Source organism: Rousettus aegyptiacus, unplaced genomic scaffold (genome assembly GCF_014176215.1).
Source record: "Rousettus aegyptiacus isolate mRouAeg1 unplaced genomic scaffold, mRouAeg1.p scaffold_m13_p_2, whole genome shotgun sequence".
NCBI classification, from domain to species: domain Eukaryota; kingdom Metazoa; phylum Chordata; class Mammalia; order Chiroptera; family Pteropodidae; genus Rousettus; species Rousettus aegyptiacus.
Window position 1 is genome coordinate 94,251,694 of NW_023416295.1, and position 22,189 is coordinate 94,273,882.

General features: G+C 44.2%; 1 protein-coding gene across 1 annotated transcript in view; it reads left to right on the forward strand.

Annotated features, from left to right (window-relative positions):
• CACNA2D4 (calcium voltage-gated channel auxiliary subunit alpha2delta 4) overlaps positions 1-22,189 on the forward strand; it is a 112,210-nt gene that overhangs the window by 23,852 nt on the left and 66,169 nt on the right. Inside the window, exons 10-20 of the mRNA XM_016125909.2 lie at positions 689-778; positions 888-1,001; positions 1,471-1,549; positions 3,295-3,428; positions 4,951-5,028; positions 5,806-5,886; positions 6,439-6,513; positions 9,491-9,577; positions 10,106-10,177; positions 18,987-19,048; positions 20,154-20,221. Coding sequence (XP_015981395.2) covers positions 689-778; positions 888-1,001; positions 1,471-1,549; positions 3,295-3,428; positions 4,951-5,028; positions 5,806-5,886; positions 6,439-6,513; positions 9,491-9,577; positions 10,106-10,177; positions 18,987-19,048; positions 20,154-20,221 — 940 coding nt within the window. The remainder of the gene's footprint in view (positions 1-688; positions 779-887; positions 1,002-1,470; positions 1,550-3,294; positions 3,429-4,950; positions 5,029-5,805; positions 5,887-6,438; positions 6,514-9,490; positions 9,578-10,105; positions 10,178-18,986; positions 19,049-20,153; positions 20,222-22,189) is intronic.

Below are 22,189 nucleotides of genomic sequence, written 5' to 3' on the forward strand. Positions count from 1 at the left end.
GCAAACACACCCGGGACAGTGCACCCATGAATATGCTGCCTGCCTACCACGGCGGTCTGAGCAGAGAGATCTCCCATCTGGTGGAAAGCTCACTCCTTCAGGATCGTTTTGTGTTTTTTTACTCTGTGGACTATCCAGGACTCCATTTCCCTGTGGCCTCCACTGTGGGCCTTTCCATTATGTCAGTTTTCATGAAGCTGCCCCCAAAAGGAGGAGAAAATCCAACCTATTGTGTTGAGTCCTTTTCAAAGGCCTGGGAGGAGAAGGGAAAGTGTGTATGTCACAGATCCTTTTCTCTGGTGACTAGGGAATTCTGGTCTGGCTTCCTCTTGAATCCCTCTTGAGTTGGAGCCCCCTAGAGGCCTCACTGCTGGGGTTAGAGCTGGGATGCTGGGGATCTGGGAACCTGGGAATCAGCTCTGGTTGGACTCACACTGCATTTCTTTCCAATAGTGGGGATAGATCTGCACCCAGCCCCTCACGCTCTCCAAGTTTATCTTGAGATCATTTGAGAAACATCTGTGGTAGCGATTTAGCTGTGAAATTACCTGGATCATGGAGAGATGGTCCCATGATCACGTCCTTCTGGGCAAATAGCTCTGTCTAGCCTCCGAAATTAAGGCCAAAGATGAAGGTTCCCTGGCCTACTTGATCCACTGACTCACATCTGGTTTCTTAACCACAACAGCATTTCAAACAGCTGGTGGATGAGCTGATGGTTAAAGGTGTGGGGGTCGTGGACCAAGCCCTGAGAGAAGCCTTTCAGATCCTGAACCAGGTACTGCACCTGAGGAAGCCCAGGGAGAGTGGAGGAGTGGGAGCAGGCTGGAGGAGCGGGGAGGGCAGTTCATAGCCTGTACTCACGGAGCCACCCTTCCCCTACACAGTTCCAAGAGGCCAGGCAAGGAAGCCTCTGCAACCAGGCCATCATGCTGATCACTGACGGTGCTGTGGAGGACTACGAGCCAGTGTTTGAGAAGTACAACTGGCCAGACCGCAAGGTTACTCTCCAGGTGGCAGTGGAGGGATGAGGGAAGGGGGCCGAGGTGAGCGTCCTCCTGCTGCCATGATGGCATGGCCCAGAAAAGCCAGGCCTGCCCTGAGCTCACATGGTCTGCCCATTAGCCCATTAGTAAACTCAGATGTCCCAGATTGGTGTTCCAAAATTATGATGACCATCGGCACAGAGGACTGGAGTGAGAGGGTTCGGGGTAAGAGACCAGAATACGGTGGTGAGACGTGAAAACGGCCCTGCTGTGACCTCCACCCTCCACCTGCCCCACATTCACCGTGGCCTTGGCAAGCCCTGTGCTGCCATGGCCCCAGGTCCTTCCTGATCCAAAGGCATGAGAGTGGAGACTCCCAAGTCAGCAAAGTGCCTGACCGACCTTGAAGACAAGCATATGCTATGATAACACTACTCACAGCCAGGAGTTACAGCCCTAAGTCCATCTGTGTCTTGTGGATTAGGTCCGAGTTTTCACTTACCTTATTGGGAGAGAAGTCACTTTTGCTGACCGCATGAAGTGGATCGCGTGCAACAACAAAGGTAGGTGACGAGGGCAGAGCACCTTACAGCCTGCACCTGAGCATAGGTGGAACAGCATTACCCCATCACTGGAGGTGCTTAGCTATGTATGGCTCTTACTTAGGCCTTGCAGAGGGGTGGTGCTATATCGAGATGACTGTATCTACCCCTCCTTCTCATCTGGGAAAAGCAAGACAAAATGCAGATTGCTCCATAAAGCTTTGAGTAAATGCTTGATTACCCCTGCAGGGACTCTAAGTCATAAAGTCACCTGAAATGCAACTTAGAAGTCATCTAAGTGTTCAGTATTTGCAGAAGAGAGAACTGTCTCTTCAAATAAAGCCGTATAGAAACCACAATATAGACAGAGTGAGGCAGGTAAGGGGCTGACATCATTTTTGTGTGTGTGTGGTTTATAATATAATTTTACTAATATTCTTATAATTTATAGAATTTTCAGAGTAAAAAAAAACCACTTTTAATATTCCAAAATAAAGCAATGGTAATTAATAAGACACTATTAGCAGGAGATGAATTTCAGCCCCAAGTATTTTTCAGGAAGCTCCATTTAAGAGTTCTTATCCAATGGGTTTTAGGGCCTGACATTATAAATATAAGTTCTCTCCTGTGTCCAGATTCCATTCTTCTTCCTGCAAATTAAACCCATTTACTCTAACTCTACTCCCAAAGAAAAAGCAGAGGGTCACCATTTTCTTTAGAATGATGTTTTGTATGCAAACAGTCTTCATCTAACTCTGACTAGAACCAAGACCTGCATCTCAGGGTGCCAACTGGGTTCGATTCACCCCTAATTTATTGAGTCCCTACTGTGCACCTGGCAAAGTTTTCAAGTTGTGGTCAGGATGGACTCAGTCCTGCTCCTGCTGCCATCCAGCCAGGGAGACAAACAAGCGGACCCATCAATGATGATGTGATCTGAGGGTGGAGAGGCACACACTGTACAGGACGCTGGAGGAGTGATGGGAGGAGAGGCACTTCTCCCATCTGGAGATGGCAGGGGAAGTTTCCTAAAGGAAAAGCTGTCTAGGCTGAGACATACAGAACTGGTAGGAGTCTTGTCAAACATACAGAACAGGGAAGGGTGTTCCAGACAGAGGGAATTGCATGTTCTAAAGATCCGAGAGAAGAGGCATGCTGGGAACAGAAAGCTCTTCCACTTTACTGAAGTGTGTGGAGTGGTGTTTTGTGGAAGGTGATGAGAAATGAGATCAGAGAGATAAACATGTGCTAAATTATCACTATGGCTACAGCAAAGAGGCTATGGCACCCCTCTGCATAACTGAGGAAGGAAGCAGTCAGAGGAAGGAGGAGGTGGGGGTTGTGGCTCCTGTCTTAGATTGGGCTCTGTGAACACAGACCCTGGAACAGAGTTGCATGCAGGAGGGAGATAGCCCTGTAAGGAAGTGAGAAGGGCAGTATTGCAAGAGGGAGAAGCTGACCCACAAGGCCCTTGCAATTAAGACCCTGCTGCTTTCGTGGCAGTTCTAGAGCTGGGAGGGCCCCTCAGAGTTCTGCCAAGTTGAAGCAGGGGCTGGGCCTTTGAATCTCCATTAGCACCACTGGCCTCTTGCTGTCCCCTGGGAGAGGGACCACCTTGACGACAGCAGTTCCCTATAGCCCAGGGAAGCTCCCAGTGAGGTGCCCAGCTGCGAGCTGTCAGTAGCTGGGGAGAGTGTGAGCCACGCAGAGGGGTTTCACATGGAGCACCCAGCCTTCCACAACCACATGGCCCTTCCCTCCTCCAGGCTACTACACGCAGATCTCCACGCTGGCAGACGCCCAGGAGAATGTAATGGAGTATCTGCACGTGCTAAGTCGCCCCATGGTCATCAACCATGACCACGACATCACCTGGACAGAAGCCTACATGGACAGCAAGGTGGGGGCCTGACCCCACTCAGAGTTAGGGACCCCAGGGAATAAGAGTTTACTTCTTGGGTGAGGAGAGGAGTGAGCCGATCGCCTTGGGAAACATTGCCAAGGGGGTGAACACTCTCTCCCACTTCACACCTATTGCCTGTGTCCTGCCCCAGAGGCCCAGAACCCTGTGAGCAGAACTGCCCAGGGCTGCCCTCCATGGACAGAGGCCCTCTGCTCCAAACTTGTTCCTCCCTCCTTCCCGTTGTCTTCACCTCCTTCATTTTTCCTCTCTTCTACCTGTTGTAGAAAAAAAGGAGTCCAACCATTAATTCAAAATACTATAGCTTTATCAAGTATATCCCCCTTCCCGGCCCCTGAACTTTCAAAGAGACTGCCTGTAGGTGGCAGTGACTTACACGAAGGAAGAGATATCAAAGGTAGGATGTCAGATGAGATGTTTGGGGGAAGAGGGGCCTTCTTGGCACCTCTCAAATCACATCACAGGCACAGACGCCTGCTTCAACGATAATATATCAGACTGGGATTGAGAGACACTTGGAAATAGTGGCTTAAATAAAAGTGTATTTCTCCCTCATGTAAACGAAGTATAGAGGGGGCCAGCCCAGAGCCGACGAGCTCTCTGTTCGCCAGGGACCCAGACCCCTTCCTGCTGTCCCCTCAGCCTTCCCTGCAGACCTTCTGGTCCAGGTGGCTAGTGAAACTTTAGTCAACTGAAACTACTCTCTTTCAGAAAATGCTACTTCTAAACTCTAACCTGAAAAATCAGTTGAGGAAGGGGAGGAGACTTGATGATTAAAAAGTTCTTCGTTCTCTGAGGCAGTCTACTGTAGACGTCCACAGCTAGGCAAGCTCCTTTAGTTGATCCTGAGGAAGGTCAGCCTTATCAGCACATATGGAGCCCCTTCTCAGGGGGCTGGAGGAGCCAGCACAGAGAGACGGGGAGTCAGGCAGGAAAGCTGGGAATGCCATGGCTCTGGCGTTCTGACTAGGGAAGAGGTCGTGGACCCATCTCATGTGAGGGGCGACCAGAGGCCGGCTACAACTATACCATGGCCTGCTCTCCCACTGTGACCCTCACATGTTCATTTGTGTTTGCAGATAACTCTTAATTGGCCTGGGCTGTAGTTTGTGCCAACCTTGGGTCCATAGCAGAGATCTTTGGAAGAGTTCTTGCTAAGTTAAACCTCTTTGTTCCTGGGCATGCCGAGGATGGGCCTTTTCCCTAGGTTTGCACACATCCAAGACAAGAGGGCTTGGTGAACATGCTTAGGAGCTGGGCTGTGGACTCTGGGATCCTGAGACTCACCCTGGTTTAGGATTTCCCTTGCTAAGTGACGTCAGCCTGGTCTTCCTCCCTGGCCCACCTCTCTCTCTAGCACTTCTGCCAGCTCTCCCTTTGCAGAGAACGGAAACCTTATTTGGGATTTCTTTCTCCCATTGGAAGGTTGACATCAGTGACTCTGGGTCCTTCACACTGTGGACTCTGAGCCTTCTGTCCTTTGTTCTCTCCTCCCTGACAGCTCTTCACCTCGCAGGCACAGAGCTTGATGCTCCTCACCACTGTGGCCATGCCAGTCTTCAGCAAGAAGAATGAAACTGTGAGTGGCAGCCCCCTGAAAAGCTGCAGCAGGGATTAGAGCTTGAGGCCATCACTGGCATCTTTAGACCAGTGGTTCTTGGCTTGGCTGGGCATCAGAGCCACCTTGAGAGGGTTGTAAATCCAGATTTGAGGCCCTACGACCAGCTAGGTATACCAGAATCTCTTGGTTGAGAGGGAGTAGGGGTTGGTTCAGACTTCCCAAAACTTCCCAGTGATTCTGCTCAGCCAGCTTGGGGTTATCCCACTGCACTGTACTTGGGACCACTGCATTGGGGTTATATGACCAAAGGAGTCACCTGCCAGCCCGCCAGCAAAACCACACTTAACCTACCCATTTGGATCAACTCAAACTTGTTTGTTAAGTCCTCTGGTGAAGGAATTTCTAGAGCCTTTTATCCTCCATCCAATCAGGAAATGCTTCCTGATGGGCCCTGTGTGTTTCAGAGCGCTCATAGATGTGGGTCCCTGGGATCGCAATCCTTCAACTTCTGCTATGAAGATTAATATTTCATTCATCTTTGTATTTCACTTAAATAATACAACTTAAATATTAATATTGGACATTAATTTTCTCAGCAGCTGAGGTTCCTCCTGGGCCCTCTCTAATAGGTTTTAAATTTTATTCCACAGAGCTCAGCCTAAAATCTAACTACAGGGGAAGGACCACGTAAGACCTGGGGGCTTCCTCTTCCAGGCTTGGGGAAGGCCAAGGTCCAGTCTAGCCCTGTGTTCAGGGAAAGCAGGTCTCACCCTAGCTCTGTGTTTTCCCTTCCAGAGGTCCCACGGCATTCTCCTGGGGGTGGTGGGCTCTGATGTGGCCCTGAGAGAGCTGATGAAACTGGCACCTCGGTACAAGGTGAGCCTGTGTCAGGTCCCTGAATGGGGGTAACTGGCTCCCCAGGAGCCCTCCCACCTGGCTCAGAAACCTCTCTGCAGGCAGTGCAGCCAAGCCCAGAGCTGGGATGGGGTCCTGTCATACTGCCCCCTGAAAAGTGAAGGCAATGAACATGGGAATGGTGGTCTAGATTCCTGGGACCCTTTGTCACCACCAACTCTGACTTGCTCTGTGGCCTTTAGCAAGTTCCTCCCCTACCTGGTGCCTCAGGTTTTCACCCTGCTCCTCCATGCCACATAACCCTGTTTTGAAAATGAGTGAGATTATATCACCAAAGCATTAGAGTACATGGTGGGAAAGAAGACACAAGTAATGATATACATTATTATGGCTGTCATGAACAGTAGATTTTGGAAAGAGTTTAAAAATTAGTGGCCGGAAGCACAGTGCTGGCTCAGTTATATTTCTACCCGAAAAACTCACTGCTGTGTGCTGCCATCTTTTACCACCCTGTGGCCCCACACCCCTTCCCAACTGCAGTTCTCCAACACAAACAACAACCTGTCTTTGTAGCTTGGAGTGCATGGATATGCCTTTCTGAACACCAACAACGGCTACATCCTCTCACATCCTGACCTCCGACCCCTGGTAGGTACAGATTTTATTTGTCTTGGGATTTTAATTCTATGAAATTTGGGGTAATTCATAAAAACAGTTAAAATAATGAACACAAACTGGACTCCATTTAAACTCAATGGATATGAGAAAAAAAATAAATCATAGTCCCTGTTTTCAAACTGTTTATAATCTAGCAGGAGAGACAAGGCAAAAATACATGAAATAATCAGTGAACAGTCCGGAGAGCATGTGATGAAGTGCACAGTTTCCCTGCACAGGATACAGCCACGTATGTTCCCGTCACTGCCTCAGTAGCTCCACACTCCACCCTGAGTCTGACAGTGGTATCAGCAGATCTCCGAAAGGGGTGTGAATGTTGAGTTAACAATAAAAATGTCAGAGGAGCTGTCTTGTGAGAGGTGAGACATTTTCACATGCATTCAACTGAACAATAGGTGGCCAAGTGAGAAAATTCCATCATTTTTTTCTAAAAGTTCTGCCTCCAGGGCTAGGGGCTCCCTACTTCCCTACCTCTGGTCCTGGCACTTGGCCACTCTCCACAGCAACAATGGCCAAACTTAGTGTGATTGCTGCCCTTGGCGTCAGGGAAAGGGGAGTTAGAGTCCTAGAGGAATCTCTTTCCCCTCTGCCAGTCTTAATACTGCACTGAGGTGGCAGCTGAGGACAATAACTAGCAGAGGCCCTTTCCACAAACTTACGAAGGAGCTCATCTACCCCAGGTGCCTTTTGGAGTGATCTGTCTAAGCCACATTCCATTCCATGTGGTTCAAATAGATACTGAGTATCCATAAGGCAACTGATTGAGCTATTTAAGGCAAACTATAGAGGTTCAGAGTAAAGAAAGATAAGGAAACCTGGAAGCCACTCTATCTTCCCAATTCAGACTCTGCTGGGAAAGCGTCTGAACCCAAAACTGGTCACTGACCTACACCAGCGGGTTCTATAGAGGGAGCCCCAGTGCCAACAAATGACTCACTAGGGAAATAATAAATGCTGATCCTGAAGCTGACTTGTAGAATGAATGGGCGTTGGTCAGAAATCCATCTATCACCACCTATGTGATCTAGATAAATACAAAACTTCAACTAACCAGTTCACATTATAGACCTACTGTGTGCCTGACATTACTATACTCTGAGAATACTGTAAGTTTATAGTATATTTAAGGAAATACACTATATACAGATAATCTTATACAAATGAAACAATTAGAGAATAATACCATGTAGAACTTTATTACATAACAAAAGATAAGGTAAAGCCAACTTAATGAGACTGCTAAGGAAAGCACTATTGATTTATGATAGGTATCAAGGAGAATGACAGATGAGTTTTAAAATAAAAATAATAGAAGATATGCCTAGTAACAAATTGAAAGAGGGTCAGGAGCCACACTTTTAGCCTGAAGTCTTTATACTGCGGTGCCCAAAATATGACTAATTAACAAAGTGGAATTATGGTTCTAATGTGAGAAGCTGAAGATGAACTCTCGGGTATCATCAGGCACTAGGAAATGGCACTGAGCAAAGGATGCTGCACCTTACTCAGAAGTAGCAGACCAAGCAGCGGTGCCCAGGATGGCAGGGCAGTGCTGCTTTCATGAGTGCGGACACAAGTTGGGTGTAGAATGGAACGTCATTCACACGTGAGCAAAGGAGAAAGAGGAGAACAAAAGGGAGGCGCAGCTGTAGCAGTTTTCCTGCAGATCTCCTGCACATGAGGCTTTCTTTGAAAAAGAAAACACTAGCAGAAGTAAGATACACAATAATAGGGAACTGCAATCATCCAAACATCTGTAGTGGGCAGGGGGTCTCATTAATTCTTAACTTACCCGATGAAAACCTATTCTCTTTATTTGACCTATTACTAAACTAGACTAAGAAGTGGTGCAGACTTAAAAGCGGATAACTTCTTGGTATCAAAAAGAAAGGGGGGCGGGGAGGAAGGGAAAGAGGGACGGAGGGAGGTGTCAGGGCCAGAAAATAATAATCCCATTCAAAGAGTGTTGATTAATGGCTCTGTGTCAAGGTAGAAAGAGGTCTTTATTAGACACTGAAGAATCTGTGCTTGGCTCTATCCCATTCAAAAACTCTGTCAACAAAATGAAAACACAGAAAGCAGATACTACAAAGTCTGGAAGGTATGGCTAATACATTGAGAAAATCAATATTCGGAGAGTATTTTTCTAATAAAACTTACAAGGTGAAATATACTAGGAATGCAGGGAAAGTTCTGCAAAATACTCAATGCTCGAGCATAACATTGTAAAGATGTAATTTAACAGTGTGTCATGTGAGGAAGGCCCAGGAGATTTAATGAACTGAAATCTCAACTTGCACTGTCGGGGAGGTGTGGCTGTCCTGGAAGTCCAGCAGAATCAGAGGCAGCAGTCAGAGCTGCATGATATTTGGTTCACACAGGTCTCACCCCATACCACACTGGCCGGACCCCCATCTGAAATATTGCCTTCTGTCCTGCGCACCCCATTTCGGGAGTGACATTGACAAAGCAGAGCATGCTCAGGGGGAGCTGAGGCATTGCAAAATGGAATGTTTAGCTTGGCAAAGTGAAGTCTTAGGAGTACAAGCACCTACAGAAATCTCAAGGGTTGTCATTTGGGAGATGTTCTGTATAGCTCCAGGGAAAGAACTAAGACCAAGGGGTAAAAGTTCCAGGGAGATAGATGTCAGCTCTGTATGAGGAAGAACTTTCTAATAGAGCTGAACCAAACTATGACAAGCCGACTCAAAAATAGGGAGCTTTTCATCACAGGAAATGTTCACTCAGAGGCCATGAGAGCGTCTCTCACAAATGTTGACAAGGGAAACTCTTCCTTGGGTGGAAAGGTGGCCCAGATAACCTTAAGGGATCACTGAGATTCTCTGATTTTATGAATATGCTCAGAAGAAAGACTTTATGGAAGAGATGAAAATTGAGCAAGGCCTGTGTTAAACTGATACTTTTCTTCCTGACCTGCCCACTCCAGTACAGAGAGGGAAAGAAACTGAAACCCAAACCTAACTACAACAGCGTGGATCTCTCCGAAGTGGAGTGGGAAGACAGAGCTGAAATCGTGAGTGGGGAAACGGGGAGAAAGAGGAGCTGATTTAGCACTATGGTCAATACACAGGCCGGCTGCGTGGCTGCAAGAGCAGAGCCTTCCCCAGCCCAAACCAGAAGCAATTGCTATCATGGGCAATTCTTTCTACAACTATAAAACATAATAATATTTTCCTGAATCACAAGGATTATGGAGGCTACATAAGCTATGCCTCTAAGTACAGAGTTTGAGTTCTGGTGATGTTTTAGTCTGGCTTTTGGTATCAGTAGCTCATCCTAGAGGAAATTATGTCTCAGTAATATGACACTGTTCCCTCATATATCAGTCCACTTTGGAACATTATCTTGGTGAATTTCCAAAACTTTAAGCTAAATGGAACCTAGAATTAGGTCTCTATTCCCTCCTGGTATTCTGCTCAGAGGAAAAAGGGAAGAACCAAAAATGTTCCTAGGGACCACCTCCCATCTGTCAGTAAAGCTCAATACCTTCCACCCTCCATCATGAACCAAGGAACTAAATCCATTATCTTTCCTCTTGAAGCTGAGAACAGCCATGATCAAAGGGGAAACGGGTTCTCTCTCTATGGATGTGAAAGTTCCGCTGGACAAAGGGGTAAGGTAGTAAAGAGAAAGAGCCAGGGTCTGGTCCCACAAGGGAGCATTGCTGTTCATTGAGGTTTGGGGTGGTGATAAGGAACTTGGATTTCCTTGAATTAGAGCTTGTTGGGAGCTTGTTGTAGCTGAGAGGGCTTCATCAGAGAGCATAGCTAAGCATGTGCATCAGCCCCAGAAAAGCATCTGGAGAAGGAACTATCACTCCCATCAATGCTTGGTTCTTTGGTGACTACTGAGCGAGGCAGTAGGTTAGCCCGAGTCATTTACAGCTCTTTTTTCTTCCTTATGCTGCCTGCTATTTGGCCCTTTTTTTGTTTATGGTGGAAAGAGGAAAAGTGACAGTTAATTTTGCAAATTGTTAGCAACTCCTGTGAAACATATTACATGGGAAGAGCTCTAAAGTAATTGCTACTCCCTGTAGCTGATTTTTATCCACTGTAACCACAGATGATCAAGAATCGATACCCTCAGTGACACTATTACTATTTTCATAGACTCGCACATTATTTATAAAAGATCATTTCATCTTCTCATTTAAAAGGTTCCAATGCATTTGCAGTGAATTTTCATTGTCCCTTGACATATTTACAAATGTCACCTCTTCCCTCACAACCACCCCCACCTCCTCCTCCTGTCGCCAATCTGCCTCAGCTAAAAGAACACAGGCATCTGTCTGCAACAATTAGACCCAAGTTCTTCTACAAACACAGACCTTTGTGGAAGCCAAACAAGAAAGCATTGAGAAGTAAAAGCAATTTATTGCATTCCTTTGAGATGCATGGGCTGATTGTCACTGGGACTGATATCTGGTTTTTGTGGCATCTGCCTGCTTCTTATAAGTTCTGGGCTGAGAAAAGCCTCCTTTACACAGACTGGGCGATGTCAGTGATGTGAGGCCATCAGTTGCAGCAGCTGCTTCTCCTGGTCCAAAAAAAAAAAAAATAGAAGTTTCTTCCATGTACCTCCACCTTTATCCCAATCAGACTCTTGCTCAGATACACAAGGGAGCTCTCACCTCTCACCCAGTCCTGCCAGAGCATTTAAAGTAAGACTTGTTTGGGGTGCTGATAAGGAGCTTAACTTTGTCTTAAAGTTGCCTAATGTCATGGGCATGTTGAAATTTTCATTGCTGCTAATAAACCATCCAGGTTGACTTTTCAATTTACCAAAGGCTTCCTGACACATGGGTGCTTAAACAAAAAGAAGTAGGGTGAAGATGATAATGTTCGCAACCATGAAGAATATTTTATAGCACATAGCACATAGTTAGTTGTTCATGCCTTACTACTACTATTAATAATAAGCATAATAATAGCAGCTAACATTTATTAGAAACTGGATGAAGCACTTAGTAAGTATTCATTCAGTCACTTAACACAACCCTATGGAATAGCTACTAACCTATGCCCAAGTTAGAGGTGAGGAAATGCAGAGAGACTAAAAACTTACCCAGGGTCACCTAGATTATTAATTGCAAAGCCCACATGGATCTGACTCTAAACCACATACTCTTGACCATTACTGTGTAAGGCCTTTCCAAAGAACGGGCCCTGAATTCTCAGCTCACTCTTCGGCCTTGAAGATTTCCCAATAGTAGCACTGCTATTCCTTCTTTAAAAATTCATTGTTTTCCTCCTCTATCTCATCATATCAAAACTCAGCCCTCTTTAATCTTTCAACACTTTACTCCCACGCCCAGAAGCTACTGAACCTGCACTGTGCATAAGACATTTTGCTGGTATAAAGACCACTATGGTGGCGTCCAGCCTCTCACTGCTCTGATGTATCATGATGCCACACTTTCCCAATGGAGCTCACAACCAACTGCTCCATCTCCCTTACATGTCCTTTTTCACAGAGTCACAGACAGTCCCCTTGTTTTCTTGCCTGCCAATCTATCTCAGCCCTTTTTCAGCTCAGCAGCATGTCTCACCTGACAAGCTTGTTCTTCAGTAGAAGCATTTTTCAGATCTAGGCAAAGGGAAGCTTTCTTGAAGCGTATGAAGAAATCTGTTATCATTCAACCCATCCTCCTGGCAGGTGATAACTTGTTTTGTTGTTTTCTCCCAGGGGATTGTACCTGCATCCTTTTTTTCCATGGATCAATTCAGACCTTCCTACATCTTTCCTAACCTCCAGCCAGGCAACTATGGTGACATTACTAAGGGCAGTAGTAGCAACCCCAGCATGATTTAGAGCAGGACTCACAAACTCAAAAACCTATGAAACCAGAAAGGCCATGTTCAGAAATGTGAGTGAGAGAAGCAGACGAGCCTCAGTACTGGGCGAGCTGGGAACTATAACAAACTGGAGAGTACATGCACCATCTAAAGGAGACAGCTAGGAACAGCCATATTTTTAAATGTGTGCAACTAATTACAAAAATGTTAAAAGAAAAAAAAAAACAATTTGGGCCAATATCTATTATATCAATTTGTAGTAAGTCCAGGTTTGGCCTGCAGGCCTCATACTTGCCACTTTGATAGCCACTGTTTGCCCCATAATATGGACTAGTAACAGTTATTATAATTTTTAACCCATCAGTAGCATCTTGGTCAGATATCCTGGGACATGTTTAAAAGAACAAATCAGAAAAGCAGAGTATCCTGGAGCATATGATTCAGGATGCTTTTTGTTATTTTCATGTTGTTTAATAGAACAAGTAATCAGCAATGGGAGAGGAAGAAAGGGAGACCTGATATTCTTCACTAGCCTTCAGGTTCTCCTGAGTTAGCTCTGCTGACTTGGATGCATGGTATATGCACACACGTGTGCACACACACACACAGACACATCAGCAGCTGGTATAGGCAGTTAGGGCAGCTTCACCAGTGCCTTCTAATCCCTACATACTGGATTTAAGGAGACAGAATTAGAACGCTCTCTGGTGCACTCTTGCTCTCTCTCACGCGCTCTCTCTCTCCTTCCCCGCACCCCCACCCCCCACACATACTCGCACACTTTCTTTTTCAGTAGAGGGGGGCTATCTATTAAAGGGAGAGATTTTTCTCACATCTCTTTACTTTCATCCTCCAAACCTCTCTAGCTCTCTCTGTTAACAGAACTCAGGTATACCCCACCCCCTCCTTCTCTCTTCCTTTTGCTTTAGTCTTAAAAGATGATCTCAAAGTTCTAATTTCAGACATGAGGGAGTAACTCGCATTAGACTAGCCCTCCAGCAGGTGACAATTATAAATCTGGACAAAATGTAAAAAACAAATATTTGAAGGCACATGAAAGTGGCCAAAAGCAGACAGAAACAATGGTCAAAAAGCGAATTTCAGCTGTTGCTAGTGAGGACAATTTGGAGTTTTAGTCACACCGAAATGGAGAAGCTTAGTAAACACCTCACAATTTCCTTCGAAAGCACAGAAGAGCTGCACTATAGGAGTGAAGACTATGTGTCAAGACCCGGGGATTCGCCCTAGACCTAAAGACAAAATTGAAACAGAACCACCCTAACAAAGATGTAAATCCAAGCCTCTGCAAGGTCAAGGTAACCAGACACTCATTTATCTGCTGATTAAAGTAAAACTCAACATTTATCAGAGGAAGATAATGTGTCTACAACCTATTCTTCATAATAGCCAGTATTATCAGACATGTGAAGAAAGAGGAAAATGCAACACATACATAGTTAAGAGAAAAGGCAGTACTAAAACTGACCCAGAAATCACCCAGCTGTTGGAATTAGAAGGACTTTAAAGCAGATATGATAAATATGCACAAAAAAATTTGAAAAATATGGTCATAGTGAGTGAATAGATAAAGAATCCCAGCAGAGAAATGATTAGGGTTTGGTCAAAGAAACAGAACCACTACAAGTGATATGAACATAGAGTTTTATCCCAGGAGTTAGCCCTTATGAAATTGTGGGAGCTGATGAAGAAGCCTGTGGGAGCCTGGTGTCTCAGCATCTGGTGGTGACCTTGAAGACATTGTTAAGTCAGCAGGGCAAGCAGCTGGGAAGGAAAGCTGGGCAGTATGTGTGGGAAAGCAAGAACAAACTGGAACCCATGAGGGAAAACAGGAACCCGGGAGGAAAAACTAAAACCTACATCTGTCTCTGACTACTTCCAATCACAATGATGTCAGTAGCCTGCAGAAGGGGCAAGTGCCCTTCACGTGGAGCTACACACTCGCAGAACTCAGATCTCAGACAACCTGAAGTAGGAGATCCAGTGGCAGCTGAGAACTTTTGAACCTGGCTGCTGCCCCACGCTGAGAAAGTCAGCTGATGGCTCAGAGCAGCTGCAAGTGCCTGGTACTTATCTTTAGCGTCTAAAATAGTTGCTGCTTCGCTTCTGCCTTACAAATCTCATGCAAACTTCTCTTTCAGCAAACCCTAAGTTGAAATTATACAGGGAAGTGAGTCCCGAAATGTAGTTCCAGCTTAGTTAATTTGACACAGTATAAAACCCCCACAAGAACCAAATGGAATTTCTAAAACTTAAAAGTACAATGTCTGAAATGAAATTTTTACTGAATGGTCTCAATAGCAGATTGGAGGAAAAGTAGGACAGTGCTTTTGAAAACATGTAAATTAAAATTAACTAATCTGCAGAACAGAAAGGAATATTTGAAAAAATATTGAACAAAATTATCCCTCAGTTACCTGTTGTCTTCTCTATGTCCTTAGAGTCCCAGAAGAAAGGAGTAGAGCAGAAAAAAAAAGTGTTTGAAAAAATAATGCACCAAATATCCTAAATTTGGTGAAAAGCATCATCCAACAGACATAAAACTCTCAGCGAACCCCAAACAGGATAAAAAGAAAGCTAAAACCACACCTAGGTACACTATAGTACACCTGTTAAAAAAAAAAATCGGACTTACGGGAAAATCTTAAAAGAAGCTAGAGGAAAACAATAATAGAACGATGGGCAACTTCTCACCAAAAACAATAAAACGACATTTTTAAATGTTAGAAAAAAAGACTGTCAACCTAAATTTCTATATGTAGAGAAAATATACATACAAAAAAAAAGGTGAAATACATTTTCTGATAATATAGAACAGAGTTCATCACCACCGGAATGAAATGCTTAAAGAAGTTCTTTAGGCTGAAGGAAAATGATGTGGAAGGAAACTTAGATCTACATGAGGAAATGGACAGCACAGGAAATGTTAAATACATGGGTTAATACAAGACTTCATTTCTTTACCTTCTCAAAAAGACAACTAACTTCTTAAAGCAAAAATTTTGGCATTATGTCATAAGGTTTATAATATATGCAAGTATAAGATATACAGAAACAATGACACATAGTGACATTACACCAAGAATGTAAGGCTAGTTTGACATTCAAAAATGTCAATCAATCAATGTAATTCATTACATTAACAGGAAAAACACCATATGGTTATCTCAATAGAAGCTGAGGGAGCATTTGATAAAATTGAACTGGTAACAGAAGGAAATTTCCTCAATCTAATAAAAGGCGTCTATGAAAAAGCTGTTTCACTGGTGAAATATTGAATACATTCTCCTTAAGAGTGTGAAAAAAGAAAGGACGTGTCGGCTTTCACCACTTCTGTTCAACTTTGCACTGGACCTTGCAAGGATCTATCCTTGTAATAAGGCCAGGAAACAAAATAAAAGGCACAAAAAGGTTTACTGCCTTCATTCACAGACAAAACAATTGTTTATAAAGAAAATCCCAAGAATCTGCAAAACGACTACTATAACTAATAGGTAAATTTAGCAAGTTCGCAGGATACAAGGTCAATATTATAAAAATCGATTGTATTTTTATATATAGTTGTAAATAATTGAATACTGAAATTATTTTTAAGTTCCAATTTCAATAGCATCAAACAACATAAAATACTTAGGTATAAATTTAACAAAGATATATACATCCTCTGCACTGAAAACTGTATAACATTGCAGAATGTCAAAGAAAAATTAAGTAGAGAGGAAGATATAACCATATTTATGGGTTGTGAGATCGATATTGCTTAGATGTCCATTCTCTACAAATTGATCTATAGATCCAACACAATCCCAAATAAAATTTAAACAGACCTTTTATAGGTATAGAATAAAGTTCATAGAAAAAGGTGACTCTAAAATTTATATGAAAAGGCAAAGGACCTAAAATGGCCAAAACTACCTTGAAAAAGGAGAATAAATTTGGACGATTCACACTATTTAATTTTAAAATTAACTATAAAGCTATGATAAGCAAGCAGGGTGGGTGGTATTGACATAAGAACAGACAAAGAGATCGAGAATCCAGAAATAAACTCACGTATCAATTGATTTTCAATAAAGTCACCTTGGCAAATTAATAAAAGAAATAAATGGTGCTAGAACAACTGAATAAATGTATGAAAAAAGTAATCACTGAGCCACTCACACCACACACAAAAATTAATTTGGGATGGATCATAGCCCTCAATGCAAAAGCAAAGACTATAAGGCTTCTACAAGAAAATACAGGAGAAAATCTTCACAACCTGAAGTTATACAAAGATTTCTTAGACAAAACACCAAAAACACTAAACATAAAATAAAATTTGATAAATTGCACTTCATCAAAAGCGAAAAGTTCTCATCAAAAGGCACTATTAAGAAAATTAAAGGACAAAGTATACACTGTATTCAGAATACATAAAGAATTCCTACAAATTATTAGCAAAACACTAATTATCCAATAAAAAATGGTTAAAATTCTTGAGAAGACACTTAACAAATACACATGATCAATAAGCATGTGAAAAGATGCTCAGCATCTCCAGTCAGCAGAAAAATGAAAAGAAAGACCACAGTGAAGTTCCATTTTACACCCTCTACAATGGCTGAAGTTTAAAAGACTGATAATACCAAATTCTAACAAAGACATAGAGGAACTGGAACTCATATGTTATTGGTGGAAGTATAATAAAAAGGAAAATTGGCATTTTTTTTAATAAAAGCAAACATACATTTAGCATATGACCTAACAATTCCATTCCTAAGTAGTTGTGAAGAGAAATGAAAATATGTCCATAAAAAGACTAGTCCAAGAATGTTTATAGCAGCTTTATTCATTATAGCTCCGAACTGGACACACCCCAGAGGCTAGCTCATGAATAGGTGAATGTAAAAGCCAACTAGCGTATCCACACATTGGAGTACTACTCGGGAATAAAAAGAAACACACTACTAACACATTCATTAGTAGAGGTGCATCTTAATGACAAATATTAAGTAAAAGAAGCCAGACACAAAAGAGTACATACTATAAGAACAGGCACAACTGATCTGTGGTGATAGAATTCAGAAAAGAGTTCACCCATGGAGGGTTGGGATGGGGATTTACTAGAAGGGAGCAAAGAGATTTTAAAGAATGCAGACATTCCATATCTTGGCTGGGGAGATAATTACATGACTGTATACATTTATTAGACCCATGGAACAATGTACTTAAGATCCGTGCATTTTGCATTGGTCTTCAACTGAAAAAGGAGGAGGAGGAGGAGGAGGAGGAGGAGGAGGAGGAGGAGGAGGAGGAGGAGGAGGAGGAGGAGGAAAAGATTAAAAGATCTTCAGTTCCGAGGCTCAAGGCAGCTCCACCCTGGGGAACAGGACTCCCAAGCCCATCAAAACCCTTGCTGGCTCTCAACTGCCCCATGACTTATGTGAGGGAGAGAAACTGGAGAGAGGACCTGACTGAAGCAGAGGGGGCGGATGGGGGGGCATCATGTGGGATGAGGCCGGTGCCAGAGAATTGTTCATTTAGGTTTGGGCTAAAGCCAGTTTCCCATAGAAACTAACCTTTTTATTCTACTCCTCTCCCCCTGTGTCCCTTCCAACATCTTACTCTAGTTTCAATAGTGGAAGAAAAGCCAGAAAGCAGTAAAGGGATTAAGAACAGCTCCCGATCCAGCTGCAACATGTGGCTTTCCCAATGACATAAACTTGAGTCTGTGGACTGGACAGTCTGTAAATCTCCAGATCCCAGAGAAAATACTGCTGTTCCTGGACCCACCCCATTCCATTAAAAAAACACTCACAACCTCACAGCAACTGTATGCAAGCAATGCTATTGTTAACTCTGATTTACAAATGAGAACTCTGGTACTTAGAAAAGTCAAGTGACTTACCCCAGAGCACACAGCTTAAATCCAGATCTGGTGACGCCCAGCCCATGCTTTTAGCTACTGTATACTCTACCTGATGCCCTAACTTATGCAAATTCAACTGAAACCTAAAAGATGGCAGCTTTGAAAGGAAAAAGGAGTTGTAAATGGTGATATGGCCTTGGGAGGGGTTTACTTGGGAGAATGGTGACCCCTCTCTCTCTCAGCTATATTTGAGAGGTGAGTAAGACACATATGAGCTCCAGAAGCTTTTAGCTTTGCCTAGATTCCCTCCAACTGTATAAATATTCAACTCTGGTCCCATAGGAAGAGTCACTGTCTACCTGCATTGTCCAGAATAGTAGCCCCTAGTCACATCGGCAATCTAAATTTAAATTTCTCATAGATTAAAAATAAAAATAATAAAATTTGAAAATTTATTTTTTCGCTTGCACATTTCAAGGCTCAGTAGCCATCGTGCCTAGTGGTCCTTCTATGGGACAGCATAGTCTAGTCCTTGCTCCTTCAGTCAGGCCACCCCCAAGGGCTGCGGTTTGCTGGGCCTGCGATGATTCCGCCTGTGGTGTCCACAAGATGAGGCATGCTGGCGATGGTCAGGGAAGGGATAAGAAGCGAGGGAAGTGGCACAGAGTTGACGAAACCCCAAGGGCATAAGATGAGGAGGGAGGTGGCATGGTCAGTCATTCTTCTCTGCAGCAAATATCCTTTCTTTTCTCTTTCAGAAAAGAGTTCTCTTTCTGACCAATGACTATTTCTTCACAGACATCAGTGACACACCTTTCAGGTGAGAGACGCATGTTTTATTTACAGGGGCACAAGGTGGGTGGAACATGAATACCAACAACTCAGGGTAGAACTTTCAGTCTGGGGATAGATTTATCCACAGATAGTTGGCAATTTTATGATAACAGAAAAAGATCAAGGTCTGCATTCAGAAAACTTGAGAGGTCTAGGCCCGCTTTGCCAGTGTAGCCTAGTATGCAGAGTCTGGAACCAAACTGCCTGGATTAGAATCCCAACTTCACCACTTACCGGCTGTGTGAGCTTTGTCAAGTTACTTAGCCTCTCTGTGCATTAGATTCCTCATCTGTGAAAAGGGGGTAATGATAGTAGCTACTTCTTAGAGGTATTGTGAAAATTGAATGACATGTCTACCTAAAGATCTTAAAGCATACAATTGTAAGCAATTGTTAGATGAAATATCAACTTTGAAGGTCTCCTAGTTTCCCTCCAACTGTATAAATGTTCAACTCCAGGCAATATACAGATTAGGAAACAAATAGCCCTTATCTCTGAATTACCTCATTTCTCAGTAAAGGGTGGTCCCCAGCCCTGACTGCTTTTTAGAATACCTGAGGAATTTTATAAACTTTCCAAGGCCCACGCCCCATCCAAACTAATTTATACAGAATTTCTGCAATGGGGCCCATGCACTAGTACCTTTTAAAGCTCCCAAAGCGGTTCAGATATTCAGCCAAGGTTAAAAAGCACCATTCTACCAGGAGAGAGAGGAAGGCACGGTGGGATTTAGCAGGTGGGAAAGTACTCTCCTGTTTGTGGGGCCCTATGAGACATAGAGACCTTTCCACATTTTAGGGTATCCCTGAGTGGTCCAATGTATCTTGATTAAAATGGGAACTGAGGGGAATCTTTAACCTATAGAATTTCCAGGGTCCTTCTCAGGAGGAAAAGTTGATAAAAAAAATAGAAATGCTGCCTTCCTTCTAGAGGGGACAGCTTGTAAGGCCAGGGGAAGAGGGGACTTGGTGTGTATGACACTTGTCATGGATATGGAGAGCTCATAAACTTAGCGAAGGGCAGGATGTGGACTGGGACACTGACTTGCAGTTGCTGGTGATGAGGACGTGGGTTCTCTGCTCTCCCCACAGTTTGGGAGTGGTGCTGTCCCAGGGCCATGGAGAATACATCCTCCTGGGGAACACATCTGTGGAAGAAGGTGGGTCAGCGCCAAGTCCTGACAGACAGTCTAGAGGAAAACAATGGTTGCTCCTGGAAGACTGGGCAGGGCCAGCCACGGGCAGAGCTGATCTGACAGCATTGCAGGTCCTGGGCTTGAGAGGAGATTCTCAGAGCAGGGCTGTCAGCAAAGAGGGGTCTGTGTGTCCTAGGTACCCAAGGTGTGTAGGATCAGCCAGTCGGTCACCAAAACCAGCAGAGCCTAAGACTTGCCAGTTGTGAATTGTCAGATTCTGGGAAGCTTGGCTGGGCCAGAGGGGCCTCACGGGGATGTTTCTCTGAATAGAGCTGAATTTTACCTGTCAGAAGACTTACAGAAGGCATGAGAAAGAAGGCGGGAAGAGCGAGGGAGCAGATCTATAGCAGTTTGCTCCAGCTGCTATAACAAAGTACCACAAACTGGGTGGCTTAAACAATAGAAACTTATTCTCTCACAGTTCTGGAGCCCCTGTCACCTCTAGGGCAGGATCCTTCTTCTCCAGTTCTAGCTCCTGGTAGCCCGGGGCATTCCTTAGCTTGCACTGCAGCTCTTAAATTTCTGCCTCCATCATCACAAGGTTTCTCCCGTTGCATCTCTATTTTCCCTTCTTATAAGGACACCAGGCAACTTGGATTAGAGCGCATCCTAATGACTTCATCTTAACTTGATTTCCTCTTCCAAGCCCTATTTCCATATAAGGTCACATTCACAGGTGATTAACCCTTTGGGAGGACACAATTCAAATTCAAACCATGACAGGGAGCTTATAAGAGTGAACCTGAGAGAGGTTGCAGGAAATGGCAGAGGAGGTTGGGACAGGAGGGCCCCACCTGCCCTGACCCCACCTGCTCATGACCTGCAGCTGCCTGAGCACCTTGAGAGAACAAAGCCTATATCCAGGGTTCATAGATATCACAGGAAGTCCTTGGACGATGTGGTCACAATTCTATTTAAAGCCCACATTCCGTGCATTCTCCCTTTACCATCCCTTGAATGTGTCTCATCTTTCCCTCTCTCTGCCACTGCCCTAGTCATTGCCACCTCTCTCCTGGATAACCACACAACCTCCAACTGGTCTCCCTGCCTCTTCCTTTCTCTGAACTTCTTTCTGCCAGAGGGAGTGTTCTAGAAATGCCAAATCAGATTATGTCACTGCTAAAGAACCATCGACATCTTTCTGCCTTTTTTTTTCATTTCTGCACACACTAAGCTTCAAGGTCTTCCCATATGCCACACTCTACCCTGCGATGCTATCGTCTCCACTCCTCACCCTCTTATGCCAGCTAAACTGGACCCACTCTTCAGATCCCAGTGTAGATGTCACATTTTGGGGAGCTGTCCCAGACGGACTTCCTCTCCTCCACCCAAGCTGGGTTACGTGCCCAGCTACATGCTACCACGTAACCTCCGTATTCCCCCTTTAACACTGGAATGCTCTCTTTCCCTGTTTTATTTCCCACTGGTACCAAAACAGATTAACTCCCTAGGCGTCCATGGCATCTTCCTCTTTCCTATACTTTTCTTCCTCTACCTAGGTACTCCCAGGTCCATCACTGGAGGTGCTCACTCTTACCCACTTCTGTGGGTAAGTACAGCCAGTAATCCAGGGGCTTGGAATCGCGTTCTCTACTAGGCTTACTGGGCCTACTGAAAAGAAAGGAGCCTCACCCTTTAGCTATTTGCCTTGTGTCTGTGTCAGTCTAATACCGCTTTTAGTGACAGCACAGAGGTACCCTTGGCATTTCCATTATCCTCTCCTCCAATTTAAAAAACCTTAATGGAGCACCTATTTATCTTTGAGCACGGAGTTGGTACTCAGTGGGGCATTTTCTTATTCATTCATTCGATCAACAAACATGTACTGAGCCCACGGTCAGTGTTGGTGTTGTGCTGGGCATGAGGCTACAGAGATCACATAAAACAGGCATGGCCCTTCTCTGGGCTCACGCTTTGACTGGCCCTTAGCTT